This window comes from Lepidochelys kempii, chromosome 1, assembly GCF_965140285.1.
Source record: "Lepidochelys kempii isolate rLepKem1 chromosome 1, rLepKem1.hap1, whole genome shotgun sequence".
In the NCBI taxonomy this organism is placed as follows: Eukaryota; Metazoa; Chordata; order Testudines; family Cheloniidae; genus Lepidochelys; species Lepidochelys kempii.
This window is the reverse complement of record NC_136380.1, coordinates 137,787,355-137,806,806: the sequence shown is the minus strand read 5'-3', so window position 1 is coordinate 137,806,806 and position 19,452 is coordinate 137,787,355. Positions and strand designations below refer to the sequence as shown.

Below are 19,452 nucleotides of genomic sequence, written 5' to 3'. Positions count from 1 at the left end.
CGTCCCATGGCAGAGTTGAATACCGAAAGCATTCATTTGTGCAAAATCCCACAGTTTGTTGAGACACTGGTTACAGGAAAATAATTGGGGTTAGTTTTCATAGTCCACCTGAGGTATGAGTGCACATTGCATGGGCAGACCAGGCTGAGGTACAAATGCCATGTAACAAGCAGCTTAGCGGATAACCATAGCAGCCCCCCAACCTGAAGCAAATACTCACCAGCAACTACACACCACACAACAAAAACACTAACCCAGGAACCAAACCCTGCAACAAACCTTGCCTGCATATCTATTCAAGGACACCATCATAGGACCTAACCACGTCAGCCACACTATCAGAGGCTTGTTCACCTGCACATCTACCAATGTGATATATGCCATCATATGCCAGCAATGCCCCCCTACCATGTACATTGGCCAAACCAAACAGTCTCTGCACAAAAGAATAAATGGATACAAATCTGACATCAGGAATTACAACATTCAGAAACCAACAGGAGAACACTTCAACCTCCCTGGTCACTCAATAACAGACTTAAAAGTAGCAATTCTTCAACAAAAAACTTCAAAAACAGACTCCAACGTGAAACTGCAGAACTGGAATTAATTTGCAAACTGGACACCATCAAATTAGGCCTGAATAAAGACTGGGAGTGGATGAGTCACTACAAAACCTAATTTTACCATAGCAATTTCCCCCTACTGTTACTCACACCTTCTTGTCAACTGTTTGAAATGGGCCACCCTCATTACCACTACAAAAGTGATTTTTCTTCCCTTGATATTCTACTGATAATTACGTTGTCTCATTAGACTGACCCCCCCAACCTGGTAAGGCAACTCCCATCTTTTCGTGTACTATGTATAAATATACCTTCTACTGTATTTTCCACTTCATGCATCTGATGAAGTGGGTTCTAGCTCACAAAAGCTTATGCCCAAATAAATTTGTTAGTTTCTAAGGTGCCACAAGGACTCCTCATTGTTTTTGCTGATACAGACTAACACGGCTACCACTCTGAAACCTGTAACCATAGCAGGGCCTTTCCGGTTTTCTCTGTGCTGTCTCCATGTCTGCAGGAGAGGTATAGCAGAACTTAAAACTGAGAAATTGCTGAATTTTGTTTAGCACGCTATACAGAATAGTTGCATGCCCAGTCCCCACCCTCTAGCATAGCTTGCAAGCCCCTTCCACTCCTGCAGCACTTCTGGGGGGCCATCCTGGTGAATAACTTCACACCATATGTCGCTGGTCTGCCTTTTGCCTTTAAGAATAAGGCCATTCTGTGCCTCCTCGTCACCCTCCTCAGCATAATGTCACTGAGAGTCAGGACAGCCTAAAGGGGATGTAAAGAGGATTACAATCTAGCTTGCCCCCTGATGCTCCCCATAGCCCTCCCTTTGCACCACAGACACCACAGAAATGCCTCCAGTGCCCAAACAAATCTGCAAAAGCAAACCTGGAACATAGCTCTGACCACCCCCACCCCTACCAACAGCCTGAAAGCAGATACAGGATACTGAAATCCAAATGCAGCCAGCACCTTCTCTCCATGCAAACCACTGACCATCTTTGAGATTCCCCCAAGACTGGGAAGAGACTCGGGGAGGAAAAGATATACAAAGAACCTATTAGGATTTGTCTGGCATATAAACAGTACACAACTGTTTTTTCCCCTTACTCCCACAATCCCTGCAACAGCCAGACCATCAAGGCCTCTATATACCGCTGACAGGCTGGTCAACCTGACGGGGAGAAAAAGGAAGACTCGCAATGAGACATTTGCAGAATGCATGGCTGAGTCACAAAGGAAAACCAGACTGGCTGAGAGGTGGAGGCAGTACATGAGGACTGAGTGGGAGAAAGAAATGCAGCTCTCCCAGGAGATAGTGACAGTGGCCAAGAACAGAGACCAGAGAAAGCATGGCTGTGGCTAAGGTCAACATCGCCATGGCCAGGGAGCACACGGTAAAACACAGACAGATGCAGAGGCAGCTCATGGATGCTGTCCTGAGCCAGAATGCCATTCACTTCTCAGATCCAAACTCTGGGCACCGAGAACACTGACTCCTGGGACCTCTGCGGCACCTTTGACAACTTTGAGCCATGGCACTCAACCCCAGAATCTAGAGGCAAGGTGTATTCTCGCTTGTGACTTTATGCAAACCCCCCACCCCCCAGTGTTGTATTTGAAATGTTCACACTGTTGCATTAATGAAATGTTTGTATACAGTTGGTTAGCTAGTAGATTGGTTAGTTAAATGCATTTCCAAATACAAATACATTATTTTTTCTATTGGCTTCATTAAAACCTTATTATTGGTTTTTGCTGTTGTTTCATAACAAAAACAGTTCACAATGCATCCATTATGAGTCATCATTGCATTTAACACAGAAAATCCTTTAAATAAAGCTGAAATAATTCATAGGGTTTTACATAAGTACACACTTCAATCACCTACACACAATCCCCCAGTGCTCGCAATGTCTGTATCCCAGCACAAGCCTCCTGGGCTGCCACATTCAGGCACAAGACTCAAAATATGAAAACAGGCATCCCAGGTAGCATTCTCCCAGCTGTTAGTGTTCTCTAGGGGATACTCTGCTGGCTGCTCGAACCTCCAAGCAAGTCTGTCTTAACATCAGCCTCCCACCCATCAGCATGGTTCCTTCCCCCCTTGCTCTCACAAATATTGCATAGAAGTATGATGTGCAGCTAAAAATGCTTGGAAAAAAAATTTCTGCAGCTTCCAAGCTATTCCATGAACAGCACCATCTGCCTTTCAAATGACCTAATATACACTCGACCCTCATTCTGCAATTACTGAGGCAATGGTTAAAATGTCTCCTCCTTCTGTCCCAGAACAAGTGTATGGCTTCATTAGCCAGGGCATCAGGGGGTAAGCCTGGTCTCCCAGAATAATCAGCCCAACTTCCATACTATTAATGTCCACAGTGCTTCTGAGGGGGAATAGTCTTTTCTCCATTAATCTAAATAGAACTGAGTTCCAAAAGATCCTAGCATTGTGGATGCTTCCAGAGCACCCTGCATTTATGTCTGTCATGCTGCCATGGGAGTCCACTTGTCCTTGGTGAAGCTTGGAGAAGTACCCTCTTCTGTTTATAAATTCTGCAGCCCGGTGGGAGAGGGGGGCAAAAGATAGGCATATGGGTCCCATCACTTGCCCCTATACAGTTTGGGAACCCCATGCATGCAAAGCCATCAGTAATCTCCTGAGCATTATACAGCTTCATGACCCAATTAGACAGCACCTGATCAATGACCTAGTAGAGAATGGTCCCAACGATTGATCTCCCTGCACTGGATTGGTTGGCTACAGACTGGTAACATTCTGGGGTGGCCAACTTCTGGATGGTAGCTATGACCTGCTTCTCCACCGGGTGTGGGGCACAGCATGTTGGCATGCTGTTGCTGCAGCTCTAGGGTCAGTTTCATGCAGATCTCAAAAAAGGTTTCCCATCTGGTAGTTCTATGGCCACTGCTGGTCACCCCGGCTCTGCAGAACGATCCTCTCCCACCAATCCACACTGGTTTCCTGAGCCCAGAAGTGGCACTGAATGCTGTGCAGGTGATCCAGGAACTCGCCCTCTTGTTCCAATGGCATCCTCCTGTTCTTCTACCTTGTCCTGCTACCCCCGCAGTAGAGTATCCCCCTGATGCTGGAGGAGCTGTTGCTGATGCCATAGGATATTCTCCGGCTCCCATGTCATTCTCTTGGGCGGTGCAAAAGGCATTCGGCCAGCTCTGAGAGCTGTAATACAGCCCAAGCAGCCTGTGCATACTCATGCTTATCACCATAGCAGTGTGCAGCATTGTGGGGTCCATGCTGGATGACAGTATTTTAGAAATGTTGCGAGCCCGCCCAGAAAGGAAGTATGGGGCGGAGACGGTGAAAACGTGATTTTTTAAATAAAATTGAACCTGCCTGCCTTTCCACACTTCACAGAGAAAGCAATCCCAGGATTCATGCTGCTCGGCAGGGAAGCCCAGATGTATCCCTTGGAAATACATTCCATGGGACACCTCTGGAGAATGCTGTGCTCTCAGTTTGCAGCAAACTGCTGTCATGTGTTCACATGATGTGAACTGAAAATGGAACAGTTGTGCCATATGCACACTGTTGGTGCAACTCACATCCTACCAGTTACGTGATGTGCAACAGAAAGCTTCGGGTTAACTCCCTTTCCCAGCCCTCCGCCCCAGGTGGATACCCCAAAGGTGAAAAGTGCTTCTTTCCTAATAGTCTCCATTGACTCTAAAGTTGCCACTGCTATTGCAGGTACATTCCAAAATAAAAACCACTAGAGACTGTTCAGATAATAGGCTACTCAGCGATTATTGTCACTCTTGCCTGATCTGGTAGCTAAAATTCTAGTTATTTCACAGGGAGAAGTGGAAGTAGGTGAGATGGAAGCAAAGATGGGGCAGGACAGATTTTTGAACAGCCTTAAGGAATGCAACCCCCCTTCTTTGTACATACGGTTATATGGTTTGCAAGTAGTGGACTTTTTGTGAGCCTTTGAAATGAAAATGATAAATCCTGAGGAGGCTTGACTTGCCTCTAAATTCCACAATACACATGCATCAGAGAGACACTGTACATGTCATGTATATAAGATTGTGGCAAGGGTCAAAGAGGGGCAAGTTAAAGGAGAAAAGAATGGAAGTTGTAGAGAAAATTAAGGCTCATGAGATCAGCTGGAGCAAGTTTAAAAAGCCACCAGGGTAGTTCTTAACCGGATCCTGGAATGCACCAGTGCCAGCAGGGTTGTTTAAGGATGGGTGTGATATGGAATGAGGGTCATTGCTGAACAAATATTCTCTATTAAGTGTGCAAAGTAAACTTACCCTTCCAGGTCCCTTACTTGCCACCAGTCAGGATCCTCTTCTTTCAGAACATAATACTTGTTGTTCCTGATGAGCTGGATATCAGAGTTTCCTTTGGGTTCATAGTCATACTCTGCCACAGTGATCTTCAGCGATGATTTACCAGGTGCTAGAACTGGAGGCAGACTGTCATGCTTCAACTTTTGAAGGCAGAGGAAATAAAACTACAATGAAGTGCATTGCAGTAGAAAATCATTTTTAGCATTTATATTGCAGTTTGCATCTTCAATAAGCTCTGTGACGGCAAAGAAATTAATGCAAGCTAACAAGAAATGCATAGTGTGCTGAAGTATTTTTTTCTTCATCTGTTTTAAAACACATTCCAACAGCTGTAATCCAATATAAATAATGAACTACAAACCAAACTCTATTACAATAATATTCAAGGCTTGGTCCTGCTTTAATATATGTGGAGTTGTTTTTTTTGTAAAATTAGCAACAGCACAGACTTTATGTTACAAGACCCAAGGAGCATGGTTTTGTATTATAGCTGAGAACAGGATTCAGCCCAGTGGGTTAAAAATACACCAGAAGAGGTAAGGACATTCTCAGTTGAAGCTAACAATTTGTGAGCTCACAATGAGCTCAAACTGCAACATGTTGCAGGTGGCTCAGCACAGAGGATGAATTTACATAACCTGGAATGGTAATAGGATTAATTGATACTTATACCTGGGGTATATCTACACTGCAAAAAAAGGTGTGTTCCTAACTCAGGTTAGCTAACTTGGATAAAGTAGCAGTGAAGACATGGCAAGTTGGCATTTAGCTTGGGTTAGCAGCTCAAGTTCAAGCCTATAAGTTACCCTGGGGTTGAACTCAAAGTACTAACCCAAGTTAAAAACACATCTTTTTTTGCAGTGTAGACATACTTGTAGTGTACATTGTGAGTCATGAAGCGTAAGTACCTTCCACCGTATGGAAGTGTGCTGATAGCAGACCAGACCAAAAGACTCTGCTGTAATATGATACGATAGAATGTTGCATTTTTTAAAAATGTGCCTTAGGTCAATAACAAGTATAATAGTCACCGTTAAAAATGAAATCAGCATTAGCCAACTGTTACTGCACAGTGGGGCCTGTTATTTCCTTTTCTAAACACGGTATGGAAGAAATTGATATTTCAGATAATCAAGGCTGATTATTTGTTATGGAATAAAATGGGAAGAGTCGGGGCTTTGCTGCAGCAGAAAATGCAAATGTTAGTTTAAAAGAGGACAGTCATGGCACACAACTTATTTTGCTTTATATTAAGTTGTCTGTCATACGGAATTATGAGAAAGTCAAATAATTGTTTAAAACTAGGTAATAACAAGCAGCTTAAAATAATTAAAAACTCATAGTCAAATACAGTGGGCCTATGTAGATCTAAGCTTGCAAAAATTCCCAGAGGAGTTCTGGTTTAGTGGTGGGCTGGCTGGGATTATAAAAACCCTGAATTTTTGTTGAAAAAAAATCCTTTCAGTGGCGGTTCCAGTCTTGGAAGGCATGGCCATCACAAACATATAGATTTGCAGGTAATATACCGCCCTAAGCCCTAGTCGCCTTTCAGTGACGTCAGTAGGAGTTTTGCGGTTGACTTTAATAGCAGTAGGAATGAGGCCTAAAGATAACATTTTCAGAAGTGCCCAAGTCACTTAGGAGCCTAAGTCCCATTGACTTTCAATGAGACTTAGGTGCCTACGTGCCTGCCACTTTTGGTTACCAGCTTGGATTTGATGTGGAGAGCACACTGTGGATAAGTTCAATTTTCCCCAGAGGGGTGTGTGTGTGTGTGTGAGAGAGAGAGAGAGAGAGAGAGAGAGAGAAGAGCAGGCTAGAATCCTCACACTAAGGCCATAGAGTAATTAATAGTGGAACTCCTCAATGGCTCTGGCTGCAACCTCAGGGATGCAGGAAGGGGATAAGGGAATGACTGGAGTGAGGGCTAGGACTGGCCAGTTGATCTGCCCCTGCCCACTGGCTAGGAGGCATGAGGGCGCAGGAGAGAAACAGCAAGGGCTACAAATGGGGTGCAGAGGACTAACAGACGTGAAATGCTGCCTCTCATGGCAGGAAACAACTGCTGCTCCCAAAGAGTCGGGAAACTGTCTGGCGGCTCCAAGGCACATTCATGCCCATTAACCTGGCTGATGGTCCCCAACTCCCATAATTGCTCCTGGAGTAGCCTCTTCTGTCAGGCCCCAGCATAAGAGGGCAGAGGTATGATGTTGGTCTGAGGAAAAGGGACACCAGAGACCCAGGGATGTGGGGAGAAGGACAGCACCAAGAACAACCTGGACAGGGAAGAGGGGGACAGAGTCCCCAGAGATTTGGAGGAAGGGTGAGGGGAGGGGCATAAGCCAACAGAGACTTGGAAGGACTGTTAGGAGATTATGGTGTTCGGTATGTTGAGCAATTTGAATGGGTGGTAAAAGGGGCAAGGGAAAAAAGGAGAAAGTTATTCAAAGTTTTGTTGGGGGCTTGCACTAGTAGTTGCTGGACTAAGTAGATGCTGCTCCCTGTCATTTGACAACTTTTGTAGTCCTGACCTGTGCCATGTGACTGGGGCCAGGAAATAAAGTTGCTTTGTCTCTGACAAGCACTGGAAGGTATTTGAGCTTTATTATAGGGCCCACTTTGAATTTGTATTTGGGGACCCATCTGAGCATTGTTATGCCCCTGCTTTTTAAATTTCCCTTTCAAAACATCTCCTTGAGAATGAGCTAGGAAGTCCTAATATGAGTCAACCTGTTCAGTGGCTGATATCCATGACTGATAATCTCTTTAGATAAACAAAATCCTTCGACAGGAGTCAGGGAGGATGGCCCATGGCATTTGAAATTTGTTTATTCACAGTCTCAGTATCCTCAAACTTCATTATCAGAACCAGCATCAAAAGCCCATTTGCTCAGTTATAAATGCTTTCCAAATCCCTACTCAGACAAAAATACTTAAAGCCGCATTGACAATTCTTATGATTTTATCATGAGTCGTGTGATATTTGGTACATTTCTTAAATCCCCTGCTGCTGGAGTCAAGTTATTGCGTGAGAATCTCAGCTTTCATTTAAAAAAAAGTTTCTATGCTGGTGGTTGCAGCGAAAAGCTGGAAACTGTGACCTGAGTGTATCCTAGATCAGGGATCGGCAACCTTTGGCATGCGGCCCATCAGGGAAATCCGCTGGCAGGTCAGGACAGTTTGTTTACCTGCAGCGTCCACAGGTTCGGCCAATCGCAGCTTCCACTGGCCGCGGTTCGCCGTTCCAGACCAATGGGGGCTGCGGGAAGCGGCGTGGGCCAAGGGATGTTCTGGCTGCCACTTCCCGCAGCCCCCATTGGTCTGGAACGGCGAACTGCGGCCAGTGGGAGCTAAGATCGGCCGAACCTGCGGACGCTGCAGGTAAACAAACTGTCCCGGCCTTCCAGGGGCTTTCCCTGACGGGCCACGTGCCAAAGGTTGCCAATCCCTGTCTTAGACGTATGACATATAAGTGAGCTCTTAGTCACAAACCCTCTCCCCAGTTCCAAGCCTGAGTGACTTGTCTGGACACGGATGCATTTGGTGGAGATAACCCCAATCCCCGGCCATGGAACAACAGTGAAGCGGCACTCCAGTCACTACCTGGGCCTAAGTGCTGGAGTGACCTCCATGGATCTTGTGCTCTACAGGGAGGAAAGGACCAGAGAATCAGTGTAGTAGCCGATCCTCAAGCCCCATCCTGACTCTTGTCTCTGACAACCACCACCCTTCCCTCTAACAGGCCTCTTCATGACTATAACAGGAGCCTCCATGGAGCTGGACTCCGTGGCTGGCAGAGGCTGCACATTTCCTGTACAGACACATGTAATCCTGCCCTCCCCCCAGTACAGGGGAACTGCAGCATTTCCACTCAGTAGGAGGCCCTCTGCAACTTCTGGAATGGGAAGGATTTGGGCTCTAGAGCAACAATTTTGGGCCCAGGCCTGCTCTCACTGAAGCCTGTGGGGTAAAATTCCCATTGACTTTAATGGAAACAGGCACATAAAAGCAAATCTGTTCAAACAACTTCACAAGAAGCAGAGGTTTGCTATGGCCCAAACTGACATACGCATACTGCAATGCATTGAAACTATCTGAGACTTTCCCAGCTTTGCAGGCACTCCTGCGTGACAGCCCAGAGGGGAGCGTGGGCAGGGTGAGGAATGAGTGGAGAAAGGGTAGAGCTGGAGGACTGCTAAGTGCACCCTCCTGTCCTTCCCTGGGTTGTGCTGGTGGCCACTAAGGACATTGGTGCTACTCAGTGACTAGATTGGAGTAGTCGCTATTCAACAGCTGTCTGGGGGAGAAGGTTCCTTATTCCTTCCCCAGTGGATCTCTCCATCATTTATGTGGGCTGGATGCTAGAGAGTGGATTTGCCCGCAAAAGCAGAGTTCATTGTAGGCAGATACTAAAAGTTTGTCACCTACCGGTTTCGCAGGGACAGGAGGCAGCGGTTTCACAGAGCTGGTTGTGCTAGGTAGACTCAGATCTATAACTGGGGGGAAAGTAAAAATAACACAAGCCATTTACTGCATGACTCCAAGGCTTTGCGTGCAATAGGCTTTTTCACTTATGTAGCTTCACTAGTGGCAGCAGTGGTGGGACTATTAGAGGAGACACACAGAACTGGTGATCACCAGTGTTTTACCTCCATGTTGGGTTAACGTGCTTTAGGGAATGTGATAGTTAATATGTTGGAGGCTGCCTGAGATTTTCCCTCCACTAGCCCTCTCACACTGTTGGCATCACAAGTGCAGCTGCATCATCAACAATAGCTGGTTTTCTGAAGCAAATTTAGCATAGACACAACACCCTCTTGCCTTCTGTAGTATTTCAGAGAGAGACAAGGTATTTGATACATGATGACCCTACTTTTTGGAAGGTTTCTTTTTCTACCTACTACTTTGTGTAGAAGTCCAGTGGCAACCAAATAGTTACTTGTGGCAGTGTGTGGGTTTTATAGCATTATTTGCATATATCGTGTTTGGTTTGGAAGTTACAGAAGGCCATTCAAATGACAAAAAACCAACAACTGGCAACTCTTTAAAATAGTAGGGCATTGTTCAGTGTTCCTCCACTGTGTCCATACATAGGACACCGATGTTAATTCTGAATAGTGCAGCTACATTTTCAAAAGGGGCCTCTTATATTTTCACTTGCAATCTCTCACATACAAATTGGGCTCTTAGGTGTTTTGGCTTTTATTTTCAAATATGTCCCTTAAATATGGGTTGCCTGTCATTTTGAGTACCCATCTTGAAACAACTGGGACCTGATTATCAGGGGGGCTGAGCACTCTCAATGTCAATGGAAACTGCAAGAGTTCGGCACCTCTGAAAAATCAGTATTTCAATATCAAGGTAGGCTCCCAAACCAGAGGCACCCAAAACAAGTGTCCACTTTCAAAAAAATGTAAGCCTCAACTATACAATGTGCATGCAATAATGTGTGTGTGGGAGGGGAGGCAGGGTGCTTACGAATATGTAGATCCTGGCATGCACCCATTTTGAAAATTTACTCCTCAGGTTCTTTATGGTGACTAATAAATGAGTTAACTAATTGTGATGAATTTCCAGTCAAGTATTTTAAAAATGTATATTTAAGTAAAATACATAAAATGCTCCTTCATTCAGTAAATACATTGTTCCAACATACTGCAGCTCAGATATACCATGTTTGGTTTTAAATGGTGCACAGGAGGGAAATGCACAAATGTTCTATGAGGTTCTGGAATGTGCCTTTATTTGAAACAACTGCTCCCCAGAACCATTTTGTGGAATAATTTGACTGGCAACTTTTCCTAATTAAACTTGCTCCTCAGCACAGTACATTTTATAAAGGTAAAATGATTTTTCAGCTATTCTTTTGATCCCCCTGTGCTTATTGTAATCCTATTTCTTGTAAACGCACATTCCACGGAGTACCAGAAATAGGCTTGTGGGGGAGAATGTTGCATTGCTTAGAAAAGTCGCCACCATAAATATAGATATAATGAGAAAATTCAGTTTTACTTTGGATTAATTATGAAGTTAAATTCTTTATAACTGACACACCAATGTTGTTAGTAGATAATTTGGCTGTTAGAAGTCAGCCATAAAGACAAGTTCTGATATTTTTTTCTCCCAGTCCCATAACAACAGCAACAACAACTCAGGATACTAAGTCAAAGAAGGAAAGAGAAAGAATTTATTTTTGGTGCATTTTGGAGGTACAGTAAAAAATAGTTATGATCTCAGCATGGGTATTTCACATACTATGTTATTTTCCCCTAGCCATATTATCAAACTGCACAGTACAATTGCGATGCTGTTAAAAGACGTTAAGAACAAACATCAAGAGGAATAATTGACCAGATCTTTAGATTTACCACCATTGACTACAATTTTATCCTTGTAGATTTACCAATATCATGAAAAGCACCATTAAGACTAACAACATATCAAAAAGCAAAATGGCTCATTACATTTCTTCCAGATGGTACATCCAAGGGCTGCTTTACATGTCTGGTTGCAGCAGAGAAACTTCCCATTGGTGAAGAATTCTTTGTGATACTTGTTTAGTAAATTAGGATTGTCTTTAATCTCTGGAGAGCACAGGAGGGGAAGAAGAAAAAAAAAGAACTTCAAAAGGTTTGCTGGTAGCATGTTCTCAGTAAAGTAAGACAAACTGATACAATAAAGGAATTCAGTAACTGTGAATCAAGATCATGGAGGAGACTTGCATTTTATAAAGACTTAAAGATGTTTCTAGACTGTCCTAAAGCCCATTTAACTGTGTTGAAAAACCTAATAAAATATTTTATGTATCAAAAATATGAAGAGTGATTTCATTTCTAATTCATATCATAGAAATAAACTAGACAAACTATAGGTGTTCAATACCCCAAATGGCAAATTTCAGTACAAAACTGACCTGTTAAAGGAATGTACCGTTAAAATGTAACACTTTCCATTTATCAAACCTCTTAAATAAACATTTGTTACTTGTATATATAAAAAAAATACTCCAGTGTTCTATAGAAATGGCCCAAAACAGTATAACTGGCAATAGGGACACTGTAGTTTTTTAAATCAGTTTTGTAGTATTTGTTTTAAAAGATAATGAAACAAATAATTTTAAAAGTGTAGGGCATGGGTTTATAAATGATTGCTTAAAGTTAAGCTCCTAAATCCCTGGTTAGGCACCTGAATTTACAGCCTGGTTTTCAAAAATGCTGCACACGCAGAAGCATGGGAGCTGCTGCATGATTGTTCAAAATCTTGGCCACAGAATTTTGTTACTAGTTTTTATAGCTAAACTTGATTTTAAAAGTTCCTTAGAAAATTGCAGTCACTTTGGTATAATGCACGTCACAAGATTTATGCAATATTTCACTGAACAAATGGTATTCCTCACATACTCTCTTTAAAAAACATATCTTGTTTGAATAGCACGCTTATTAATATGTTCAGCTGAGAATATTGGACCAAATCCTGAGGTCCTAAGGTCAGATCTTTCTCCCATCAGGAAAAAGACAATTTACGGGACAATAAGCCCCATGAAGAGACAAATCCTGGAGTTTCCAGCACATAATTCTGGTGGGTGAATGGAATGAGCAGAGGATTCAGCTACCAAAAACTCAATCTGCCAGACGTCAGGGCCATGAGTGGGGAAGTCTTTATGCCTCCAAACTGCCTCCTGGTTTCCTGTGGTTCTTCCCTATTCCCTTGCCAGTCTGGATCCCTGCTGGCACCTGCCTCCAGGATCCTCTCCCCAGAGGGGCTTTCAAAACCAAATTTTTCTTCAGAAGACTTACTCAAAATAATCTGTCCCTGGTTTCTAGAAGAAACAATGCATGTAGCCTATTGAATCCTCCCACTTCTGCCCAGATTGTCCAGGGACAATGTTGCAGCAGTAGTTAATATATCTTCACTTCCATGTAGGCAAGGAGAGAGCCACACCCTCAGAGTCACCTCTACCCATCGGCCCACAAGGGAGAACTGGGGGATAAACAGGGCCTGACCCAAAGTCCTTTAAAGTAGACGGAAAGACTCCTATTGACTTTAATGGGTGCTCCTGCAATGTGTAGTATGTGGATCGATTCCCCCTCCCCGAGGAGTCCTATTGACTTCACTGTGGTTTACTGGGCCCAGCACTCTGCCTACACACTACTTATTGCATGGACGGAGCCTTGCTCAGTTAAAGACCACAGAAAGAATCAGAACAAACTAAGTAAAGACTAGAGCTGGTGGGGAAATGCCAGCAGGGAAATTTTGTGAATTTTTTCCTCCCCCCCATTTTTCATTGACATTTTTTAAATATTCTCATCCACTGCAGTCCTGTTGCATGGCAGAGCGAGATTGAGGCTGAAAAATGGCTGACAAAACCGTTGCATTAAAATAAGAAACTAGATTCATCTGCTCCCCTTATTCAGATGATTTCTCTGAACACACAAGCCCCCTTTCCCCCCCACGTTAAAAAAGAGTTGCTTCACAAGATAGTAAAAACAAATGTTACCTGTGTGCAAAGCTTTCAGCCACTGACTTCGGCTCTCTTCGTTTGCTGCATAGACATAGAGAAGGCCATCCTTGTATACAATCTAAAAGAGGCAGGAAAACAATTCATTCTAGTTATCCTGGGCTTCACATCTGACTCAAAGTTCATTAGCTTTTTTTTTTTTTTAATAAAGACCTAGAGTAATGGAAACAAAGAAGTAAAGGACTTAGGAACCCAAGGATCAAGCTCTGCAGGCTTGTTCACACCAAAATGCATGCAGCCCAGGCAGGGTTGCCAATTTTGGTTGGATATATTCCTGGAGATTTCATCACATGACATAATCTTTCATTAAAGATTAATCTTTAATTCCTGGAGACTCCAGCCTAATCCTGGAGGGTTGGCAACCCTAAGCCCAGGACAGTGAAGAGCCAGAGCAGAGTTATATAGTTATACTCCTATTTCACATGAATGTGAGCTTGCATTATGGGCCTGAACCAATCTTGTTCCCAATGGCAAAACTCCCTTTGGCATTAGTAGGCAAACAATAAGACCCTACATTCAGTAACTTGCACATTCTCATTAGAACCGGGAAGTACAGTATGTACCTTTCATTCCTCCCCCACGCCTCCCCCCACAGATCTGAGTGTATTAGGTGCTCATGAGAGTAACAAACTAATTTAATATAAAATATTATTTAATGAGGGTTGGGGGGTATCCAGTCTGAGATAAGTCAGGCAGTGATAACACTGCTGCCCTCTCTTGGGGTTACCCCCAGGGGTAGCAATTATTGGGTGTTAATTAATTAACTCCTCTGCTGCCCAGGTCATGCACCCTTTCCAAGCCACGGTTGCCAATTTTAGACTATAGCACCTCACCCTTCTCACAAAGGGAAGTTGCAGCTGCTTTGCACTGCTGTATATTCTCCTCATGGACTCTCTGCCCCCAAAACTCTCTGCTCTGGCATTGGAATGAACCTATCTCTGAGAATTAACACATACAAATGACAGCAAAGTCAAAGTTATGGCTTTTGCAGCAGATATGACTTTGCTTCCATGCACATATGTAGTGTTTGGTATTACTGTATATGTTTATAAAGATAAGGTTTAATGGAGATGTGCAGTTTGGATGAGGTACAATTGCTGAGGAACTGTAACTTTGAATTTCTGGAGTCTGGTACAATTAAATGGTCAGCCTATAGTTTCAATATCAAAAGGCCAAGTTCTGCACTTCTTTTTGCCACTAAAGTGAAAGGAGGTGAGGTGGGGAAGGTTAAAAAGAGAAAATGAATTGTGATCATTATTGCACAACAAAATAAACATATTCAATATTCAAATAAATGCACCATTATTGTGTGTGTATAGGATCACACCAAAATAAATAAACTATTATACACACATGAATGCAGAGATAGGTCCTGATCCAAATTCTACTGAAGTCAGTGAAAAGACTCCCGTTGATTTTGATGGTTGTTGGGTCACGTTTATAGTAAAAAGGATTCATTTCCAACCTGCTGTAAGTTTTTGTAACAGTCAGCAGTGACACAAGTCCTTATTTGTCCTAGAAATAATGGTTCACCACAGTAAAGATCAGTCTTGTATTTCTTGATCTTACCTGAAATGGATATTGTCTCTCCAAAGGTGCCTGTTCCTCATGATTCACTGTCTCAACACATCGAATTTTCTTAATGTCAATTGATCCTTTTTTGCTTCCTTTTTTCTAAGAATAAAAGCCGAAGCAGGACTACTCATCATTCTAAACACAAGACTTTCGTCCTCAAATCAAAAATACTTTATGGTCACGACAAGTTTTATAAAACCACACTTAATCAAGCTCTGTATAATTGCACACTTCAGATTGGGTAAGGTAGAGTTCCACTTTTGTTAAACTGGTTGGGAAAGACATCGAGAACCCTCCATTATATCTTATCCTGCAATCCATACACTGACAAAACTCCCTTTGAAGTCAAGGTATAAAGACAACAGGATGGTCCCTACATCTGGTACATGAACTTTGGTATTACAGTGCAAAAGCAGAGATGGAGGAAGGAAAATGCAAAAGTCTCTAGTGGGAAATGGGAGTCTGATTTTGTATTACATTATTTTGTTAAGATACTGGCACCAATCCTGCAACTCTTATTCACACAAGGAGTTGTAACTCACAGGAGTAATCCAAATGTGCTATCAGGAGTGCAGATGGTAACAATGTATTTTAATCTCTTCAGAGCTACATCTGAATGCACAAAAGAGGCCACTTTGCTGAAAGTACCGACCATTTTTTGGATACATAATCACTTTTTAAAATACAATCACGCTTTAGCCTTTTATTTTATATCATTTATGGGCCAAATTCTGCACTGAGCTATCTCCTGTATAAATGATTTCCAAACCAATGCCAGATATATAACTCACCACAGAGAACCTGATTCAGGAAAACATCCCTATTCAAGGCATGTGCTTAACTTTAGGCATGTGCTTAAGTCCCATTGATTTTGATGAGAGTTAAGCGTATGCCTAAGATTAAGCATGATTAAGTTCTGTCCTGAATAGGGGTGGACTTAAACACATTCTTAAGTGCTATCCTGAATCAAGGCCAGATTTTGGTCCCATACAATTTTTAAATGCCACTTGGAACAAAATATATCACTACCCTTACTATATGATATCTAATCAAAGCACATTGAGGAAGAAAATCCAGAGGCATAAACTTACTTTAGAAAAATATGTACCTCTGTAGTTAGGAAAATGATTTCTCACCTCTTTGTCATATTCATAGTAAGAGAGGTTTGTTTTTGTGAGAACAAACAGTCGTTCTTTGTAATTAACTGGTGAAATTTTTTTCTTCTGTTGTGACTTCTTTAAAAGAAGCTCCTCTAGAATTGATTCCTGCTCCATTTTATTGCCCTAAAAATTGGAAATAGTCATTTTAATAATAATAGTTGTGAAAAGATTAACAAAGACAACTATGTCCTTTACTAATGGATTGTAAAGCATGTTACAAAATGAATTTAAGATATATTTATTGCATGTTCTAACAAGCTGTTATGAAGAGTGTATTTCATATTTTATAAACAGCTATGAGTGTTTAGTTTTTTTACTCAGACAAAAATAAACATGGTTATAGGAAATTAAAAATTTAAGATAAAAGAGTAGCTCCAACTGAGACATTTTCAGTTCTTTTGTTGCCTGAGAATTTCTCCCTTTAAGTCTTGCACTGTTTGGCAAGGAATTGAAGCTATGTTAAGCACAAATGTATCATATCTGAGACACAGGAAGAAAGTAATTATAGCAACAAACACACAATCCTTCATATCACAGATGAGAAAAAGCATAATTGATCACAGTGTTTCCTAGACCGGTAATTTTGAATTTCTTTCTTTGCATTGAAAGAAACATATGGATATGAAACAGAACCATTCAGGTAAAGAAATGTAAAAAAGTGAAAATATTATTATATGATTATTAATATGCATTAATCTTGTTATTAATTATGTAATAGCAAGTGAAAAGAGGAGCGAGACCCTTTGGTTTTTAAAACTATTTGGGTTTAAGGTTACTTACATGGGTGTTGCACTTACAAGAGGAACTGTGTCCTTTGTCTTTTGTTTGCTTGGCGCTCCAAAAGGAAGTGTCCTGTTGACTTACTCTCCATCACGTCCTTATCAAACCTGGAGTGTCTATCAGAAGAAAGATATTTGCATGCCACTCATCACACCCATTTTGTCAGAACACATGTATGTGTGTTTTCTGGGTTAGCATATATTTTGCACCATTCCATTTTTAGCCTTGATACATTCAAGTCAAGGGGGTTTATGGCCTCTGAACAATTCCTCGTAGTGTCTGCAATCAAGATACTGCAACATTATGCTAGTGCATTATAAAAGGAAGAGCAGCTAGTCTGTTTTCACTATCTATTTTCATGAAAAGGGTTGGAAGTTGGGTGGGGGGGGAGCATGGGATAAGGGGAGACAAGAAAGAACATAGAGGGGAAATCAAATCAGTATATTTTATGTCTGTATACTAATGGGAGAAGTATGGAGAATAAGCAGTTAATAAACAGAGCTATGACACAGCTGGCATCACAGAGACTTGGCGGGATAATACACATGACTGGAACATTGGTATAAAAGGGTACAGCTTGTTCAGGAAGGACAGGGCAGGGAAAAAAGGAGGAAGTGTTGCCTTATATATTAAAAATGTACACACTTGGACTGAGGCTGAGATGGAAATAGGAGACAGACTTGTTTAAAGGCTCTGGGTAGGATAAAAGAGTAAAAACCAAGGGTGATGTCATGGTAGGGGGTCTATTACAGACCACCTAACCAGGAAGATGAGGTGGATGAGGCTTTTTTTAAACAACTAACAAAATTATCCAAAGCACAGGACTTGGTGGTGATGGGGACTTCAACTACCCAGACATCAGCTGGGACAATAACCCAGCAGGGTACTGATTATCCAACAAGTTCTTGGAATATACTGGAGACATTTTATTTCAGAAAGTGGAGAAAGCTACTAGAGGAGAGGCTGTTCTAGATTTATTTTGAGAAATAGGGAGAATTTGAAAGTGGAAGGCAGCTTAGGTGATAGTGATCATGAAATGGTAGAGTTTATCAAAAAGAAAAGGAGTACTTGTGGCACCTTAGAGACTAACCAATTTATTTGAGCATGAGCTTTCGTGAGCTACAGCTCACTTCATCAGATGCATACCGTGGAAACTGCAGCAGACTTTATATACACACAGAGAATATGAAACAATACCTCCTCCCACCCCACTGTCCTGCTGGTAATAGCTTATCTAAAGTGATCATCAAGTTGGGCCATTTCCAGCACAAATCCAGGTTTTCTCACCCTCCACCCCCCCACACAAATTCACTCTCCTGCTGGTGATAGCCCATCCAAAGTGACAACTCTCTACACAATGTGCATGATAATCAAGGTGGGCCATTTCCAGCACAAATCCAGGTTTTCTCACCCCCCCACCCCCATACAGACACAAACTCACTCTCCTGCTGGTAACAGCTCATCCAAACTGACCACTCTCCAAGTTTAAATCCAAGTTAAACCAGAACATCTGGGGGGGGGGGGGTAGGAAAAAACAAGGGGAAATAGGCTACCTTGCATAATGACTTAGCCACTCCCAGTCTCTATTTAAGCCTAAATTAATAGTATCCAATTTGCAAATGAATTCCAATTCAGCAGTTTCTCGCTGGAGTCTGGATTTGAAGTTTTTTTGTTTTAAGATAGCGACCTTCATGTCTGTGATTGCATGACCAGAGAGATTGAAGTGTTCTCCGACTGGTTTATGAATGTTATAATTCTTAGTTAATAGTTTATGATTCTAAAGAATGGTAGGAGGGAAAACCGCACAAAAAAGATAATGGATTTCAAGTAGGCAGACTTAAGCAAATGCAGGGAGTTGGTATATAAGATCCCATGGGAAGCAAGTCTAAGGGAAAAACAGTTCGAAAGAGTTGGCAGTTTTTCCAAAGAGACATTATTAAGGGCACAAGAACAAACTATCCCACTGCGTAGGAAGGATAGAAGTATGGCAAGAGAACACCCGGGCTTAACAAGGAGTTCTTCAATGATCTGAACTCAAAAAAAGCCTTACAAGAAGTGGAAACTATAAATTATAAATGATGAACATAAACAAATAACACAAGTATGTAGGGACAAAATTAGAAAGGCCAAAGCACAAAATGAGATTAAACTAGCTAGAGACATAAAGAGTAACAAGAAAACATTCTACAAATACATTAGCAGCAAGAGAAAGACCAAGGACAGGGTAGGCCTATTACTAAATGAGGAGGGAAAAACAATAACAGAAAATGTGGAAATGGAAAAAGTGTTAAATGACATTTTTGTTTTGGTTTTCACAAAAAAGGTTAGTAGCGATTGGACGTCTAACATAGTGAATGCCAGTGAAAATGAGGTAGGATCAGAGGCTACAATAGGGAAAGAACAAGTTAAAAATTACTTAGACAAGTTAGATGTCTTCAAGTCACCAGGGCTTGATGAAATACATCTTAGAATACTCAAGGAGCTGACTGTGGAGATATCTGAGCCA

The 19,452-nt window shown here is 42.0% G+C and overlaps 1 protein-coding gene across 1 annotated transcript in view; it reads right to left on the bottom strand.

Annotated features, from left to right (window-relative positions):
• BMX (BMX non-receptor tyrosine kinase) overlaps positions 1 to 16,280 on the bottom strand; it is a 37,092-nt gene extending 20,812 nt beyond the window's left edge. The window contains exons 1-6 of the mRNA XM_073327498.1: positions 16,143 to 16,280; positions 15,001 to 15,105; positions 13,411 to 13,492; positions 11,378 to 11,497; positions 9,342 to 9,409; positions 4,875 to 5,053 (exon numbers count right to left, since the gene is read on the bottom strand). Coding sequence (XP_073183599.1) covers positions 4,875 to 5,053; positions 9,342 to 9,409; positions 11,378 to 11,497; positions 13,411 to 13,492; positions 15,001 to 15,105; positions 16,143 to 16,280 — 692 coding nt within the window. The remainder of the gene's footprint in view (positions 1 to 4,874; positions 5,054 to 9,341; positions 9,410 to 11,377; positions 11,498 to 13,410; positions 13,493 to 15,000; positions 15,106 to 16,142) is intronic.
• Positions 16,281 to 19,452: the final 3,172 nt, after the last annotated feature.